The sequence below is a fragment of the Pan troglodytes genome, chromosome 9 (assembly GCF_028858775.2).
Source record: "Pan troglodytes isolate AG18354 chromosome 9, NHGRI_mPanTro3-v2.0_pri, whole genome shotgun sequence".
In the NCBI taxonomy this organism is placed as follows: Eukaryota; Metazoa; Chordata; class Mammalia; order Primates; family Hominidae; genus Pan; species Pan troglodytes.
Genome location: NC_072407.2, coordinates 12,159,721 through 12,179,462, shown reverse-complemented (window position 1 = coordinate 12,179,462; position 19,742 = coordinate 12,159,721). Strand labels below are relative to the sequence as shown.

The 19,742-nt window shown below is 47.4% G+C and overlaps 1 protein-coding gene across 4 annotated transcripts in view; it reads right to left on the bottom strand.

Moving 5' to 3' along the window:
• Positions 1 to 19,742, bottom strand: part of TUB (TUB bipartite transcription factor) — a 113,401-nt gene that overhangs the window by 88,303 nt on the left and 5,356 nt on the right. For 2 of the 4 annotated variants that reach the window (XM_016920296.4, XM_009459894.5), the window contains exons 1-2: positions 5,349 to 5,569; positions 4,681 to 4,728 (exon numbers count right to left, since the gene is read on the bottom strand). The exons of 1 other annotated variant lie outside the window; for it this stretch is intronic. In XM_016920296.4, coding sequence (XP_016775785.1) covers positions 4,681 to 4,728; positions 5,349 to 5,503 — 203 coding nt within the window. In that variant the 5' untranslated portion in view covers positions 5,504 to 5,569. Of the gene's footprint in view, positions 1 to 4,680; positions 4,729 to 5,348; positions 5,570 to 19,742 lie in introns of those variants that run through there. One more of the 4 variants, XM_009459891.5, reaches the window with a different exon arrangement.

Sequence of the window (19,742 nt, the reverse complement as noted above, 5' to 3'; positions counted from 1 at the left end):
GAGATGAAAAACATAGTATCTAAAAGAAAATATATACTTCATGGAATTAGACACTGCAAAGAAAAGATTCGTAAATTCAAAGGCATAGGTAGAAATATTTCAAAATAAAACACAGAAAAATACTGAAAAATGAAAAACTCTGGAACAATATTAAGCAAGCTAACATACACATAGTTGGAGTTTCAGGGGAAAAGTCAGAAAAAATATTAGAAGAAATAATGCCCAATGTTTTTTCAAATTTAATGAACACCATATACCCATATATCCAAGAAACTCAAAAGACATTCAGTGGAAGAAACGTGAAGAAAACTATACCAAGACATCACATAATCAATTGTTGAAAGCCAACGATAAAGAGAAAAATCTTAAGAGCAGCCAGAAGAAGGGGGGTGGGGTGGGGCAGATGCTCATTCTAGACAAATGTATTCAACATTGTACTGGAGGTTTTAGCCAAGATGATTAGGCAAGAAAATGAAACAAAAGGCATCCAGATTAGAAAGGAACAAATAAAACTATCTCTACTCATACAAGACATAATCTTGTGTAATAAAAATCTAAGTTATCCACTAAAAAATGATTGTAACTAATAAACAAGTTCAGCAAGTTTGCAGGATACAAGATCATTACACAAAATCAGTTATACATAGTTCTATACACTTGCATTAAGAAAGCAATTCAATTTACAAAAGCATCAAGAAGAATAAAACACTGAGGAATAAACTGCTAAAAATAAGTGCAATATTATACATTGAAAACTATAAACTTCTTTGAAAGAAATTAAAGAAGACCTAAATAATAAACAAGAACATCCTGTATTTATGGATCAAAAGACTATATACTATTAAGATGGCAATACTCTCCAAACTGATCTACAGATTCGATCCAATCTCCATTAGAATACTGGCTGGCTTCTTTGTGGAAATTGACAAGCAGATTCTAAAATTTGTCAGAAAAAATTAAGGGATACAGAATAGCCAAACAACCTTGAAAAAGAACAAAGGTGGAGAACTCATCCTGATCTCAAAACTTACCACAAAGCTCCAGTAATCAAGGTAATGTGGTATTGGTATAAAGATAGACATATAGGTCAAAGCAGTGGAATTGAGAGCCCAGAAATAAACTTACATTTACAGTCAACTGATTTACCACAGGATAGCGAGACCATTCAATGGAGGTAAAATGGTTTTTTCACCAAATGGTGCTGGGACAACTGAATATCCATATTCAAATGAATGAGTTGGGACCCCTACCTCACACCAATAACAAAATTAACTCAAAATGAATCAAAGACCTAAATGAAAGAGCCAAAACTATAAAGCTCTTAGAAGAAAACATAGGCAAAAATCTTCGTAAAAAATCCTACAGTTTCTTACATGTGACACCAAAAGCACAAGCAACAAAAGGAAACTAGATAAATTAGACTTCATAAAAATGTAAAATATTGGTGTTGCAAAAGACACCATCAAGAAAGTGAAGACAACCACAGAACAGAATAAAATATCTGCAAACCATATATCTGATAAGGGTCTTGTTTGTACCTAGAATATATAAAGAATGCTTAACTCAATAATAAAAAGGCAACCCAATTTAAAAAATGGATAAGAGATATGAATAGACATTTTTCCAAGGAAGATATACAAATGGTCCATAAGCACATTGTTAGTCATTATTAGTCATCAGGGAAATGTAAGCCAAACCACAATGAGATACTACTTCACACTTACTAGGATGATTATACTTAAAATTACAGATAATAACATGTATTGGCAAGAATATGAAAAAACTGAGACCCTCATATACTACTGCTGGGGATGTAAAATGCAGCAACCACTTGGGAAAACACTCTGACAGTTCCTCAAAAGGTTGAACATAGATCCTAGGCATATACCCAAGGAGTGAAAACATATGTCCCTATAAAAACCTGGACACAAGAGTTTATATCAGCATTATTTATAATAGCTAAAATGTGGAAACACCCAAATGTTCATCAATTGATGAATGGATAAAGAAAATGTGGTATATCCATACAATTGAATATTACTCAGCAATAAAAAGAAATGAAGTATTGATAAATGCTATGACACAGATGAACCTAGAAAATATTATACTAAGGAAAGAAGTCAGTTACAAAAGACCACATATTATGTGATTCCATTTACATGAAATGTCCAGAATAGGCAAATCTATAAAGACAGAAAATAGATTAGTGGCTGCCTAAGGCTGGGGGGTGTAGGAAAAGGGGGAGACTGCAAATGGGCATGGGTTTTCATTGGGGGAAGTAATGAAAATGTTCTAAAATAAATTGTAGTGATGGTCATACAACTTAAAACCATTGAACTGTACACTATAAACAGGCAACTTGTATGGTATATGAATTATATCCCAATAAGTGGGTAATGTGAGAGCTTTGAAATAGTTGTGGAGGAATTGGAGCAGGCCCAGGTCACAGGACTGCTGGGCATTGCTGGGGGCTCGCTGGAGGCTGTGGACCATGAATTTGGACCAATGTCAATTCACGAAGGAATTCCCCCCACCCCTTTAAACCAGGACTAAAGAAAGCAGGCAGTTACCCTGTTCTAAGGTTGAGGTAGGAGACTAAGAGGCCAGGTGGTGAATGGTGGGCAGTTGAAGTGACAAGCAACAGAGCTCAGATAGAATAGGAACAAGAGTTGATTCAGAGTGAGGAGAAAAACTAGGGCTCAGGGGCCTGAGGTCTCTATGAACAGACATGGTGGAGGTATGGGAGACAGAATGCGTACGAGGTACACAAAGATTAAGGTTTCACAGGTGGAACAGTTTCAAATGATCCCAAGATGCCAAGTAATGGGTGGATGAAATGGAGATGATATTCTTCAACAAGTTGAAGACAACAAGCCAAGATTCTCTTGCTTTGCTATATCCCTAAGTGGCCGGACCATTAACTTTGCCATTAATTATGACTATTCCAAACCTACGGAGATAAGTCAGCCCTATAAATCAGTCAGCCCTCAACTCCAAAGATGCCTGGCTCCTCATCTCCCTACTTACAGCCCTGTGTCACCGTGGGGGAAACATCATGCTTGCTGGCACCATCTTGAATTGTGCAGTTTTACCTGATATTAAGGGATACTGGCAGAGCCTTTCAACAGGGAAGAGCCCTTCAACGTGAAGTAGAGAGACACCAAACACCAGAAATGAGCCAGCCCAGAAACCCAGTATGGCCAAGAGTCCCTGCCAGGCAGCCATCAGCTGTAGACATACAGTTCACACTATGCTCAGAACTTCCATTCACATAAGGCAAGGTCATGGCCAAAGGACTACTCACTCCTGAGAAGCCCCTTGACTCCCACACAGTGATGCTGGTTCCCTCTCCTGCAGTACAGAGAAAGAACCCTGAGCAGGTGGCCTGCGTTCTAATTCTGAGTCTACCACAAACTTGCAGTGTGACCTTGGTTCAGAACCTGAGGCCTGTTTTGCCTGTTACACAAGGGGTTGGATGTGGGATCTCAAAAATTTCTTGCAGCCTTGACAGTGGGTTCAGGAAGGAGGCTGTCATCAACTTACATCACTCAAAATACACCAGCTGCACATGACAAATGAGCTGAAGTCTCAAGCCTCATTAACAGTCATCACAGCAGAGTCATCCCTCTGGGGTTCACTACTTGCACCCCTCCTCCTCCTACTGCTCCTTCCCAAGAGCCTGTGAAGTAGGCTCAAGTGATACACCCTCCCCCACACCACTGTCTTTCCCTTCATGAGATTTTCTTTAGGCTAAAAAGTCAACCTGGTTTGAGGCCATGTGTAGAAAAGGAGAGCAATGGGGTCCCTGCCATGAAGGCCATACTCGAGACCCCTGGCTCTCCACAGAGCTTCCCTTTAGGGCGCCATCGTCACAAACCCCATCAGAAACCCGGGACTGACATCCATGAGGAGGCAAAGCAGAGCCCCAGGTGCCCCCCATTTCTCTGGCCTGGTCCCTTGGAAGGACAGGCAGACTTCTCAGGTGTTGGGGACGCTCAGCAGACACTCTGCAGCTGGGGACAGGATCCTGTCATTTTGCCTCATCTGTACACAAGACAGCACCCCCTCCTTCACAGGACAGTTGTTTATGACCATTCTGTGGGCCAAGAAACATATCCTTGGGACCCCAACATGTGTAAACAACAAATGAGGTCCTGGTTAGGAGCCTTAGGCAAGACCCACCTCCTGATGTTAGAAAGCAGGCTTGGGACGGCACCCTGGGGCAGGGCATCTCCACATCTGGGTGTTTGGGCAATGGGAGGGCAGGGGGGCTGGAGGCTCTGCCACCATGATTCCCTCTGTGGTCCTAGGCTATGGTGTGACCACATGTAGAGGACACCTCCTTTCTGAGAAGGCTTGGCTGAGAGTCCCAGCACAGGCTAGTGAACACAGCCCAGGCCTCTGGACCTGCTCATCAGCACCACCCGGTTAGAGTCTAGGCAAAAAGACCACAGGAGGATCCAAGAGGGACAAACCCAAGGCCACAATCGTCACACACAGTAAGAGCAGGCTTTGTCCAGTGGTCACACCCTCCCCTAAACCCCATTTCACACACACACTCCCAGGCGCATATGGGGTTCGTGGCCCCTGAGCCACCCACGTCTTCCGCCCACCTCCCTCGCAGTCTCCTGTGGTTGGCCCTTTCCCAGGGCCGGCACGCCCTCCTCCCCTCCAGCTCACCAAGCGATCTCCCTTCCTTCCTTCCAGTACTTCCTCCTGGTTGTTCTCCTGAGGAGGAAAAGAAGGGGTGACTCTCCACATCCTTGCAGCCTCACCTCATCATCCCTGCCTGCTGCCTGGCCAGACCTGGTCACTCAAGGCCTCCTTCAGTGCCCTGGTCTCAGCTGCCTCAGTAGGTGAGTTACGTGACGGATCAGGGTAGAGGGACTTCCATAGAGTGCTCACTCTGTGGGCCCCGGATGGCAGGCAGGCAGGCAGGCAGGCAGTCCAGATGAGGGCAGTGATGACCTGAGCCATGGGAATGAAGCACTGGGGGGTGGGGAGACAGGCAGAAGCTGGAAGGAGGAGCCCTCCAGAAGAGGCAGAGGGCCGGAGTGTGGAGCTGCCGGAGCCCTGGAGGCTGGGGGAGAGGCCCTTACTCCCACGGTGGGGGACGTCCCTGAGGTCCTGGGCAGCTCCTGGAGTAATGAAGCCTCGCTGATCACCTGTCTGGAGCATGAGGGGTTTGGGGGGATAGACCTGTGGGGCTCCACGTGGTGATAGGGGAGGAGCACCATCAGGAAGGGGAGGCCTTGGGACTGTAAAGGGTTGAGGTCAGTGAGGGTGGGTGGGTGGAGCTGACGCAACGGTTGGGCCCATGTGCTAAAGGCAGGATGTTGAAAGCTTACCGATCTCTTCGGTGGCCCCGTTTCAGGGGCCCAGGTTTCCTGTGCTGCTTTGAATGCTGAGATCCCATGGGCCGGGGAGTGCCTCCTGGGAACAAAATCCCTGTCTCGGCAAAGAAAGAAACCCAGAAAGAAGGCAAAGGTGTCCTGGCCCCCATCGTGGCCACAGGATGGAGTGGGTTTAAGGGATGGTCCCACTTCAGGCTGCATAGTAAGACCTGGAGCCTGTTGAAATTCCCTGCATTCGCCTCAGTACTGAAACCAGCACTTGGGTGTCTCCCTTCATCACCGTGGCAACAGTCAGACTAACAACCACCATCACCCATTAATTAGGACATGGAAACATCTTCTGGTCGCAGTCTCCCCCGAAACCCTTCAGGACCAGACTGAATCCTCAAGGTCTCAGTGGCCATGCCACACAGGGACACCCAATTGCTGGTTTCCATGGCAACACAGAGGCCAAGTCTCTCTGCATCTGTGGGTTACTATAGCAACCCAGGCAGAGACAAGTGCACTGAGGACAAAGGCCCCATCTGGAGGAACCACCGAGGACACATTCACTGCTGCCCTCTCTGCGGCCAGCTCTGTGCTAGGGCTCAGGCTGTGTGCTGGGAGGGGCACACATCGTGCCTTCTAGGGACTGATGGAAGATCTAGGATTTGCTTGTCTGTGTCCTCAGCCTCTTGTCTCCTTGCTTCACCTGAAATGCACCTGGGTGTTCCCATCCACTCACAAGGCTTCATCTCCCACAACTCTTACACTGAGAACATCCAAGGCTGCATTGTGGACCCAGCCCTCTTCTTAACTCTACCTACCTGCTCTCTGGACCCTGCACCCCGGATGTCCCACAGCACCTCACGTTGGGGTATGTAGTTTTGGACTTCCTGTGAGTCTGAACATTCACTCTATACATTCTGTCTCTGTGAGTGACATCACTCAGCCCCTTGAGGCACCATCGTAGCTTTCTGCTTTTCCCTGTCCACCTTCCTCCACCAATCCAGACAATCATCAAGCACTGCTCATGCCATCTACTGAGCATCTCTCAATTCTATGCACCTCACCTTCCCTAGAGCCACTTCTGAGCTAGGGCCTTCCTGTCTGTTGCCCAGATCTTGGCATCATCATGGGCATCTACACCTAACTCGCTCCTCTCAAATCCATCCTGCAACTGACACCAGAGTGAGCTTCCTAAGATCATGTCCTCCCAGCCTACTTATACCCTTCAGAAGACCCCCACTTCCTCTGGACAGAATCTAAGCTACTTTAGTCTGCCCGATGATCCTGCCAACTGTCCAGCCTTATCTACTACCAGGCCCTGGCTTTAACTCCTAATGACAACATCACCTTCTGTCTGTCCCTTCCCTCCCTCCAGCCCCACTACTTCCCCTCCATGTCCATCCTCAGCGATGCTCTTGTAAAAATTACACCCAGATTTTCAATGAGAACTTGGAACAATAATTAGGAATCTTTAGAATCCAATTTCAAATATCAGAAGGAAAAGTGATACCCAGATGCAAAGCTGGACATTGCTGACCCCACCCCAGATGGACGCTGGAGACCCAGACCCCTCATCTGCTAAGCAGACAGACTGTAAGTGGTCATGGAAGAAGGGTGCAGAAGTGAACACACTGTTAACACTCATGGCCTCCAGAAAACAGAAGCATCATGGACATCAGCTGAGAAGCGCATCTCATCCTTCCCCTCCCATAACACTGTTGGGAAAATCAGGCTCAGAGAAAGGAAAGGTCAAAGCCAAGGCTCCTAATATGGAGTCTTCCATTCTCTCTGCTTGGACACATGCCTCAAAGCTGCACAGCCAGCCTCAAGGGAGTCAGTGCAAGGGGCACATGCACAGACATCCTGCATGCCGGCACCTGCCAGGTGGGGAAGTGGACGTGTGCATGCACCTGCAACTGGAGACCTCATCCCCCATCTCCCAGAAACTCTCTTTCAGGTGTCTTTAGTCTTGCTACAGGTGGAATGAGACCTTCCAGTCAGAGTAAAGGGACATCTCAAAGCCAATGCTCAGGCCAGCACTTTCTCAAGCACAACATCCTCCCTGGTTTCCTTCCTGCCAAAGCTGCCAAAGCTCTCAGGTTTGGTCATAGGGTTAAACCAAGGAAAGTGGACCAGGAAAAAAGGTGAACTTATCAACTGTAGATGAAGCCAGCTTCCTCCAGGGAGGTCCATTCTTATGTTAAGGCTGGACCATGGGGCCCGTGCTACTGAGACTTGTGCCATGACCCCCTGGAGGACAACCGGGGAAAGATGGTCAAACAGAACCTCAGGGCTGGATAAACTGCATCTCTCAAGGGTCATAGCTCCCTGGGGCAGGCAGCCCTTTTGAGGCTAAGCTGCTGGATGGTGATTATGAAACCTCCTCATGCACACTCTGAGCATCAGGGTGTTTGCTCTTCCCAGAGCGGTCCCTCCGTCTTTGTAGTTGGCCATTGCTGCTTCACCTAAAGCTCAAACACACCTCCCTTCAGTCCTAGTTCTGTCCTCCACGGCCCCACAGAACATGAGTCTTCAGTCTGTCACAGTGCTTTGCATTAGTGCACTGAATGGTGAGCACAGCCTTCTAAGAAGGATGCTCTTATTGATATTTCACAAAAGGGGAACCTAGGACTCAGAGAGGGGAATTTAAGTGGCAGAGTGCATAGGAGGAACAGGAACCATGTATTCCTATCTGCAGGAAAATAGAATGACTTACTACTGCCAGGCTAGATGACCAGCTGGCTCTGTGCTGCAGTAGGGGCTCAGAAGGGAGATTACAGAGTGGAACAGGCAAGGCAGAGGTGCTTCTGATACATGTCCCCTGAGACCCTCAGGCCTCCCACCGTGACAGGCATCTGGACACTGTGACCAGCTGGCCTAGGCCTGGACCTCGACATAACAGTGTCTCGAGTCCCAGATATAATTTGGCATCTTGGGTACCCCTTCAACACTGATCTTTCTAAAATGTCTGTTTACCTTTTAGGCTAGTGGAGCACAGCCAGGGGAGGACAGGAGGAGGGTATTCTCTGGAGACAGGTGTGCCCCCCTACTGACAGATCTGCTCAGCAGAACAGAAGCCCTTCAGCGAATGAGGCCTACCCTCTGCGGAAGGCTGGTTAGGAAGCATCCATGTCTACTTCAGCGTCTCACCTCCTTGTCACAAACAGATCACCACAGTTTTCCTCCAGCCTCATGCTGTCCTCCCCCTAGAGGAATGCGGGTACATGGAATGTTCTCCACCTCCATGCATGTCCAGTGTCGTTTTGGATCAGCGTGTCAGGGACGCTGTCAGGCGTGCCTGCTTGCACTCATCCAGCCCTGGCTGGACGTGATTCTAGGAGCAGAGCAAGACCAGCATGTTCTGTCCTCCAGTTATCACAGCAGTTACCCTGGCAACCTGCAGGCCCTCCCTGAGGTGTCTGATGGCTGAAGCAGGGTCCAGTGGGATGGAATGAAGGATGGGCACCCTGGAAGACAGCCCATGGAGGGGCCCTTTGGGTTCCCTGCTGCCCTGGGCACCTGCTAAGAGAGAAGCTGAGCCACCCTGCTTGAGGCAGTAGGCAGTAAGAGCTGAAGGGAGCAGGAGGTTAGGGCCCAGCGGGAAGTGAGAGCAGTGGGGCCAGCACCAGGGTAAGCTGAATAAAGCTCTCACCTGAGGGGAAGAATTTAAAGATTTGCCAAAAAACTCAGCAGCCAAGAAATTTAATACTTCCAGCAAATCAAAGCAAAACTGTCCATGATAAACAAGACTGGAGTTAGGGTAAGGCAAGTGAGGCCAAGGCCTGCAAATCCAGTGTAGTATCTTGTCTTTATTAAAAGTTTGATTTTGTTGTATGTGCTTTGCATTCATTTTGATTTAAAAAAATACTATATTGAAATACCATTAATCTTAATTACTGAGCTTGTTCGAGGTCCTTTGAATGTTGCACTTGAGGTCAATGCCTTTCTAGCTTAGTCTCAGCCCTGGAGGGGAGGGACAGACTGAGTCAGGAGCAGGAAGGAGCACAGTGCCATTGAAAACGCATCATGCGACAAGCAGCCGGGAGACATGGGTTCCCATCTGTCCCCTTCACAGATTCTCCTCAGTTCTGATAGAATCAGATTCAGATTTCACAAGACTGCAACATGAATATTGCTGCTGGGGAGCACAGGTGCCTAGCATGCACATGGACCCCCTCCATACAGGGTGATAGTGAGTCATAAGGTGGCACCCACCTCCTGCCCTCCATCAGGTTGTCTGCTACGGGGAGGAGATGGGAGAAGAAGGGGAGAGGGGAATGGAGGGGGTGGGCAGGGAAGAAGCTGGCAAGTTTGCATGACTGGGAGCAGGAATGGCAGATGAGCTGTAATTGCCTGAAGCTGAGAGAGGCTGTTGATAAATGTTACTAATAATCAACCTTCAGATCTGACACCAGCTCAGGCTGGGATTACTGTTTTGAATGGAAATTGAACCCAAACCAATAATTACCCTGGTGAGCGATGCCAGTCTTACTCTGGAGCCTGTTTTAGGCAGGGAAATCGCACCTGCATGTCAGTACCAGCCCATGAGGTAGATGATCCAGCAAAGGACTCCCTCCTGGGGTCACACCAAGAGCACAAACTGGCCTGGACTCTGCCAACACAATGGGCCACAGTCAACAGGAATGCTCACCCTCTTCCTGGAGCTCACAGTGGGTGAGGGACTCCCACCCATCATTGTCAATCATCAAGCAGAGTCCAGACCTCAGACCCCACTCCCACTGTCCTTCCCCCTTGGGCTTCATGGAAGTCCCTTGTTGACATCATCCCATGCTGTCAGAGCAGGTGCTTAGGGGGAGGGGTGGCTGTCCCCTAAACACAGGTGCAGCCCTCCAATCCTCTGTCTGGGACCCTTGGATAGCCACACGTTGCTGTTAGGCTGGGAGGCTCTTGGAATGGCCTGAGCTGGGGCCAGGTGAGAGGGATGAGGCCACAGTAGGCCCCAGAGCCCATCCCAGCCCTTGCCTCTGGTCCCTGATTGCTCCCAGACAAGGCCGGGTATGCCCCAAAATTCTACCTGGAAACAAACGCCCATTCTCCCGCCCTCCCTGTATCCCTGCGGTGCGTTTCATCCTGTCTAGAGAACTCCTAGAATGCTGGCAACAGCCAGAACCAGGCCGGAGGGGGAAAGACTGCTTCTCTCTGTGAACCAATCCCTCTCCCCAGGATACATTCTGAGCTTGGGTCTTTATCCCTGGCTTCTCCTTCAGGCAGCTTGACACTAAAAATGCATTCACCAGACAAACTATGGTGGGATGAATGACGACAGCAGCACTCTGCTGTTTACACATTACACCCCACCAAACACCTCTGCCATCTCTGCCGTGCCAGGCCCTGGGTTGGGGCGGGTGGCCCCGAGGAGAATAAGATGGTCCCGCTCTCAGGAGTGCCTGGTGGGGAGGAGTACAAGCAGGCAGGTAATTACACTGCAGGCAGTTCCTGAGGGCCGCTTCAGAAGGGGTCAATATGTCCAGAACTACAGAGTCTGAAGAAGTCCATGAGCTGCCTCAGGGGGCAGGCAAAGCTAATCAAGCCTGGTGGGATTCAGAGTGTGTTTTAACACCATCTTCAGGCTGAAACTGGGCGAAAGGCCAGCAAGTGTCAGAAACTCCCGGAGTGCTCAAACTGGGGCGGACACCTAGAGAGTGCCATCTTGTGGCGGCCCAGCAGGAATGCAGCTCTGCCTTCGGGCGCCGGAGTAATGGACCCCTGAACTCAGATGTACAAAAGGGAACCAAGGAAACGGATTTTGTTCTGTTTGCAAAGGCTTGGGGCTTGGAGGAAGTGGGGCACGATGGGCCCCAGGGTGTGGAAGCGACAGGGAAGCGGGCAGGCGAGGGGCGGTGCCTCTGGAGCTCCCTGTCTCCCAGGTTCCCCCCCAGATCATATTGGCACCCTCTAATTATCTGTTCGGCAGTGTCTCCCTACCACTCTATCGGGACCTCAGCACTGTCACCAGCCAACAGAGGGAGTGACAGAAAGCCCGTGCCTGGAACTGGCCTGCTTAGTCTCTCGGGTGACAAAACAGATTTGGGGGCCCAGAGCAGCTGTGCTCATCAGCAGTTAACTCGCCTTGCTCCTGTAGCCTAGGGAGGGGCTCACTGACAACTTGGGGTCAGGCAAAGGTCCTCCCTTAGCCCTCGGCTGTCCTGTTAGATTCTGAAATTGTTGCCCCAGTCATTTCCTCTCTTGCCAGAGGGAGGAATAGTGACCAGATGTGAGGTGAATGGTCCCCAAAGAAATGTTCCCAGGTGTGGAGAGCCTGGTGTGAGCCAGATGTGCGGGAGGTGCAAAGGGAGGAGGGAGGATAGGTGCCCAGGTGTGAGGGAGAGGAAGAGAATGAACACGTGTAGGTTAAAGGGAAGTATGCCCTGGGAGAATATCTCAGGCATCGGCAAATTTTTTCTTGAAGGGCCAGATCTGAGGTTGTGGTGTGAAAGCAGCCATAGACAACATTTAAGCCGATAGATGTGTCTGTTTTCCAATAAACAGTTTTTTAAAACAGCTGCTGGCCCACTCGCCATGGCTCACTGATCCAATCCAAACTTGCTGCCCACAGGAGTGTCCGTCCATGCTGACCATGGAGGCCACAGTGCAGTAATAACTTCATCCCAACATCTGCCAACAAGTACCAGGTGTTCACCGGCTATGAGCCTACTTCACTGCTGCCTTGTAGGGCAATACTTGGTGGTAGTTGGGGGTGGGGGCGGCACTTGTGGTGTCACAAGGCTATAAGGGTCAGGACTGGAGTAGGAAAGTCCAGGGTGGGGAGAAGCTTGGCCACTGTGGACCCCCAATCTCACTCCTGCGCTCCCGGCCTTTCCCCAGGCACTCGGGGGCGGGACACTCACCTGCAGTGGGAGGCTCTGTGCAGTCGCGGCTGCTCCCCTTCCTTACCCCAGGGGGTCTCTCTCTGTCCAGCTGCTGCCCCTCCAGCCCCTTCCCGAGCAGGAAACTCCCAGAGCTAGGCAGGGGGATGGGACCGAACTGGCCCAAGGACACGCCGCCAGACAGATGACACCCCGCGGAAGGCGAGGTGGCCCGAGGGGGGCGGGGGAGTAACCCTGCACCGGGACCCAGGGCCCGAGCAGAGGCCAGACTGGAATCGACCCCTGCCCTGCGAGACTGGCCCTGTGGCCCCCAAGCTGTTCCAGGACACGCCGTGGGCCTGCGCCAGCCTCCCTACCCCAGCTCCTGTCCCCTCGCAGGTGCGGCCACTGCCAGCAGATCACGCATGGCCGGCTCGGACTAGTCCCTGGGCTCTCCAGTTACACTAAAAGTGAGACCAAGGAAGATGGTATCGAGGCGGCGCAGGCTCATCCAACATTGATGCGGCCCCGGATTGCCCCACAGCCCCTCACCTCACGGCAGACCGAGGTCCCCGCTCTCAACTCCCATGGGTTGGGCCTGGCAGGGAGGGAAGGGTCCTCTACCCCACCACAGCTCACTGCCCAGGGTCACACAGGGTCTCTTCGGCTCAGCGACCTAAGCGGAACTCTAGGCACAGGGGCACCTGCTTAATCCTTGAGGGCTTTTAGGGCTTTTAGAGCTCACCAGCCTCCCAGAAACTGCCCAGGCAAGGTGCCTGTGAAAGCAGGCCTGTGGCCCCCCATTACGTGTAATCTTGGGCCCAGGAAAGGGCCAGTGTACCTGACCTCCTTCCACTTCCCAATCCTACCTCTTGACCCCACCAAATGCAGGGCAAAAGAGAGGATCCCCCCAGTCCCACCCCGTTCACACAGTCAATTCCACCATACATACCTGCTTCCACAGAAGCACACACAACTGGGACACATCCACATGGCTGCCCTTGGTGGCAGGCACACCCCTGTGCACACACCCCACCCAGATACACTCTTACTGATGCACACACTCAGATGCGCACACAGACGCCTTCTCTCAGAGCCCAACCCGTCAATGCCTCTGTTCTCTGAACACTTGGTGATGGAGAGGACGAAATAACACCCAAAATGTCAGACTGTGGAAAGAGGGGCCGGTGTCAGGAGACAGTGTCCTTTCGGGACACTGTGGTGTTCCTGGCATGGTATTTAGTTGGTCTGCAGTGTCTAAGGGGGCATGGAGGCAGGGCCAGGCTGGGATTGAATCTTTGTAGAGGAACGTGACCTTGCAAAGAGATAATCCCAGGCTGCTGTTATCCTGGTGCCAGCCCTCCCTGACTCCAAAGCCTCCCCAGATCCAGGGACCGCTTCCCCCGGACCTCAGCTCTGTGCTCCTCGTTCCGACACTAGGGTCCCATCTGCTGGCACAGTTCTCTAGCATTGTTCACCTGCAGAAATCTGCCTCTCCCCAGGGCAAAAGCATGGACAGGCTGTTCCCTAAGGCCTGCTGACTTCTGAACCCCACTCCCCAACACACATACATATCTAGGGTTGTCTTTGTTCATATTCATATCAGAAGACCAGGACACCTGCCCGAGACTGCAGAGGAACACACACCCGAGCCCAGAGATCTAACTGCTGCACCTTCAGGATAAACTACATGGCTTAGGATAGACAGCAAAGGTGTGAATCTCCCCCAAGCACATGCTGGGCCAGAATCTCCCAGCTGAGACTCAGGCTCAGGATTTTCCAGAGTGAAGGCAGTAAGTATCAACAGATACCCATGAGCCCCTACTTGGCAACTGTTCTCCAGACTGTAGGCATAGCTGGAGCTTCCTTCCACTTTTGGTCACAGATACAATGTCCCTGCCCAAGGTCTTTTTGCATTTGTTGGACTGCATCCAGTGACCCTATCTGGAAAACCACAGTGCCTGATGACGTCAAACTTCAGCGCGGGCAAGTCCTAAGGGATCTGAAAAGTCCATGCCCCACCTCCATACCTGACTCCCCTCTCCACCATAAATCACCCTGAGCCCCAGTTACACCAGCTGGATGGGAAACAGACCACCCCCCACTCACTGCCCTCTAACGCCATTCCTCATCGACCCTCTGTACACTGCCCTCATTTGCCCCATCCAGTCCAGCTGTCTTGGTACTGTACTGCTATAAATCCATCAAAAGAGAAGCAGCTGCACTCAAAAAGTTCTAGAACAAAGCAGAGCCTCCAGCCCCCTGCCTCTGGTAGCCACCCGACTCCTCTGGCCAGCAACCCCTAAGCTGGCACTGCCACGGCCAGGACCTCCAATCCCAGCTGTCCTGTTCTCATCCCTCCACCCTGGCCTTTCCCATCACAGACACCGAGGCCATAGGTCATATACTCACAGAATGTCAGAACTAGAGAGTGCTCAGACAGGCTGGGTGTGGTAGCTCATACCTGTAATCCCAGCACTTTGGGAGGCTGAGGCGGGCAGATCACCTGAGGTCAGGAGTTTGAGACCAGCCTGACCAAATTGGTGAAAACTCGTCTCTACCAAAAATACAAAAATTAGCCAGGCATTGTGGTGGGCACCTGTCATCCCAGCTACTCAGGAAGCTGAGGCAGGAGAATTACCTGAACCTGAGAGGCAGAGGTTGCAGTGAGCCGAGGTCGCGCCACTGCACTCCAGCCTGGGAGAAAGAGCGAGACTCTGTCTCAAAAAAAAAAAAAAAAAAGAAAGAAAAAGAAAAGAACCTGAGGGCCCAAACTTTAAAAGTGGAAGAAGCACATATTTTGTTAAGTTCTCCTGGAAAGGTAAAGTAAGCTTAGTACGAAAGGCTACTTTTACAATAAGAATTTGGCTACTTCTTCAACTCAACAAAAACCTAACTGTGCAGAGAATATCACCAGCAACTGCATGCTTTGTTTGGGAACCCGGGGCCAGAAAAAAGCCACAAGAAGATATGTTGCAGAAGAGACCAGTGTGGGCCAGAATCCACCGTTGGTCACAGATATAGTGTAAAACAAGAGTCAAGAGTCCAGAAATAAACCCATACATTTATGGCTAATTTTGGGGTTTGTTTTTTGTTTTGTTTTGTTTTTGTTTCTTGAGACAGGTCTCGGTCTGTTGCCCAGGCTGGAATGCAGTGGTGTGATCACGGTTCACTGCAACCTCAACCTTCCAGGCTCAGGTGATCTTCTCACCTCAGCCTCCCAAGCAGCTGGTACTATAGGCATGTGCCACAACGCCCAGCTAATTAAAAAATAAATTTTATGGAGACAGGGTCTCACTACGTTGTCCAGGCTGGTCTCAAACTCCTAGACTCAAGCAATCCTCCTACCCGAGCCTCCCAAAATGCTGGGATTACAGGCATGAGCCACTGTGCCTGACTCACCAGTTGATTTTTGACCAGGGTGCCAAGTCCATTCAGTGAGAGAAAAAGTAGAAACAAATAGTGCTGAGACAACTGGATTTTCTTTCATGCAAAAGAATGAAATTGGACCACAACTCATACCATATACAGAAATTAACTCAAAATGAATCACTGACATAGATACAAGCTCTAAAACTACAAAACACTGAAGAAAACAGGTAAATCTTCATGGTCCTGGATTTGGCAATGGATTCTTAGATATGACACTATAAGCATAACCAAAAGAAAAAAGACAAATTGCACTTCATCAAAATTAAAGCTTGTGCTTCAAAGCACCTTATCAAGAAAGTGAGAAGACAACAATGGGGAAAAACATTTGCAAATCATACCTCTGAAAAGAATTTAATATTGAAAATATGTAAAGAACTCCTATAACTCAACAACAAAAAGACAAACAACCTAATTAAAAATGATAAGAACTTAGACATTTCTCTAAGACATAAATGGTCAGATAAGCACAAGAAATAATACTAATCATTTGTCATTGAGGAAATGCAAATCAAAACCATGATAAGATACCACTTCCTAGACTATACGAGGATGGCTATAATAATAATTATAATAACAACCCAGAAATTAACAGGTTATTGGTGAGAAGGTGAAGAAATGGGAACCCTTGTACATTGCCGGTGGAAATGTAAAATGGTGCAGTCTTTGTAGAAAACAGTTTCACGGTTTCTCAAAAAGCTAAAGATAGAATTATCATTACCAAACAGCAATTCTACTCCTAGGTTTATACTACCCAAAAGAATCTAAGACGGACTCAAATAGACATGCGCGCACCAATGTTCACTGGAGCATTTTCACAATAGCCAAAAGGTAGAAACAATCCAAGTGTCCATCAACAGATGAATGTATAAACAAAATGCTGGCTGTGCACAGTGGCTCACGCCTGTAATCCCAGCACTTGGGGAGGCTGACATGGGCGGATCACTTGAGGTCAGGAGTTCAGGACCAGCCTGGCCAACATGGAGAAACCCCGTCTCTACTAAAAATTCAAAAAATAGCCAGGCGTTGTGGTGGGCACCTGTAATCCCAGCTACTCGGGAGGCTGAGGCAGGAGAATTGCTTGAACCCGAGAGGCAGAGGTTGCAGTGAGCTGAGGTCGCGCCACTGCCCTCCAGCCTGGGAGACAGAGCAAGACTCCATCTCAAAAATAAATAAATAAATAAAATTTAAATTTAAAAAATTTTAAAAATAAACAAAATGTGGTTTACGCAAACAATGGAATTATTCAGCCAAAAAATATATGCTACAACATAAATGAATCTTGAAAACATTATGTTAAGCAAAATAAGCCAGACACAAAAGGAAAAATACTGTATGATTTCATTATACGAAATATCTAAAATAGGCAATTTATAGAGACACAAAGTAGATTAGAGGTTACCAGGGGCCAGGAAGGCGATGAATTAGAAATTATTTCTTACTGGGTAGAGAGTTTCAGTTTAGGATAATAAAAAGGCTCTGAAAATAGATCGTGGTGATGGTTGCACAATACTGTGAATGTAACTGATGCCACGGACTTGTATACTTAGAAATCATTGAAATAGCTCATTTTATGTCATACATATTTTACCACAACTAAAAATCCCGATACATGCTATACACTAGAAATGAAAAATCAGAAACTGAATTTTATAAACCCTTTTATAATATCATTGAAAAAAATGCAGAATTTAGGGATACATCTTACAAAAGAGGTTAAAGACCTATACACTGAAAGCTACAAATATGACTGAGAGAAATTAGGATGATCTAAATCAACAGATATAAATATATATATACCATGTTCATGAATTGGAAGGCCCGATGTTACTAAGATGTAACTCTCCCCAAATTGATCTATAAAGTCAACAAAATCCCAATCAAAATTCCAGCAGGTTATTTGGGGGGATGGGGGTTAGAACTTGAAAAACTTATTGTTAAATTAATGTGAAATTGAAAAGGCCCTAGAATAGTCAAAACAACTTTGTAAAAGAAAGACAAGGCTGAAAGTCCTGAACTGCCAGATTTCAATACTTATAAGTATTTTTTGTTATTGGCATCAATAAAGACACATAGATCAAGATAACAGAGTAGAGAGTATAAACTTACAAACAATAATCAACTGATTTTCCATAAAGGTACAAAGGCAATTTAGCAGAAAAAAGAAAGGTTTTTTTCAGTGAATGCTGCTGGAACAATTAGATACCCATTTTTTTTTAATGAATCTCATACCATATGCAAAAAGTTAACTCAAAATGTAGCAAAGATCTAAATTTAAAATGTAAAATTAGAAAATTCCTAGGAAAACCTTTGTCACCGCAAAGTAGGCAATGATTTCTTAGATACAACATCAGAAGAACAATCTATAAAAAAACTGATAAACTGGATTTCATCAAAAGCAAAAACTTCTCTTGAAAATACATAAGAAAATGAAAAGAAAGCCACAGACTTGGAGAAAATATTCCAAGTCATATATCTGATAAAGGAGATGCGTCCACAGTACACAAAGAACTCTCAAAACTCAAAAAGAAAAAAACCCAACTTTAAGATGGGGAAATATTTTAACAGAAACTTCTCCAAAGAAGAGATATGGATAGCAAATAAGCACATGAAAAGATGCTCGACATCATTAGTCATCAAGGAAACGCAAAATGAAACCACCATGGCATACCACTGCATAACTGTTAGAATGCTTAAATGAAAAAGACTGGCTGTGCCAACTGTCACAAAAATGCAGAGGAATTGGAACTCTCATACAGTGCTCATGAGAATATAAAATGGTCCAACCACTTTGGAAAAGTTGGGCAGTTTCTTAAAAGATTAAATGTAGACCTATTATATGATTCAGCCATTCCACTGCTTTGCTAGGTATTTGCCTAAGAGAAACAAAAGTATACGTCCATACAAAGACTTGTACATGAATATTCACAAAAGCTTTACTTGTAATAGCCAAAAAGTGGAAACATCAACAGGTGATGGGATAAACAAACTGTGATATATCCATGAATACTACTCAGCAATAAAAGGAAATGCTCTACTAATTCATGCAACAGTATTGAAGAATATCACAATAATTACACTGTCTGAAAACAGCCAAACAATAAAAGGTTCATACTGATTATTCCATTTATACAAAACTCTAGGAAACGAATCGGATCAGTGGTTCCCTGAGGATGGGTGGAGCGGGTGCGGGGAGTTGGGAGAAGAGCAAGAAGGAAGTTTTACAAAGAGGCAGAGGACACACAGGTTTCCATGCTGTTCCCAAACACACTAGGCACACTCCTACCTCAGGACGTTGTCACTTGCTGCTCCTTTCCATGGAACATTCTTCCCATTAACCACATGACTCATTCCCTCGCCTCTTTCAGCTCTCGGATGAAATACCCCCTCCTCAGAGTTTCCCTGACCACACTATATGACACAGCACACACACCACCCCCAGCATGCCCATGCTGTCAGACTCTCTCCTCCAGACTCTGCTTTTTCTTCTTTGCACTTTATCATATTATATAAGCCTCTTAGCACTGATACATTAAATATATTTGTCCATATCTCCCCCAACTAGATGGTAAGAACTACGAGACCACAGACTTTGTTTCATTCTGTCTCCACTGCCTAAAATGTTGCCTGGCATTTAGAAGGTGTTCAGTAAATGCATATTGAGTGAATGGATCCACCTTAAGACGTAGCTACCATTATTATCGTCTATTTGTTGATGGAGGTTAAGTCACTTGTCTAAAGCCATATAAGCAATAATTTAAGGACCTGGGCTGCAAAGCCAGGTCACTTTGACCCCAAAATCCAAGTTCTGCGCAGTGATGCTACTTTGTCTCAGAGTCTGAGAGGTCACACTCACACACACAAACATAATTGTAAAACAATGCAGTCAGTGACTGCCTGTGGAAAAAGAAATCAATTCACTCCTCCTGGAGGACAATCTGACAGTAGCCAACATTGGAAACTAACAATCCTTCTTCAGGAGTTTGTTTTAATTGAATAATCAAACATGAGGGGAGAATGTCATACATACAAGATGTTCAACACAAAATTATTTATAATAGCAAAGAACTGGGAAGAACAACAAAGTCCCCACAAGGGAGTGATTGAAGTAGAGTGGAAATGACGTGGAGTCAGGACGTGACAG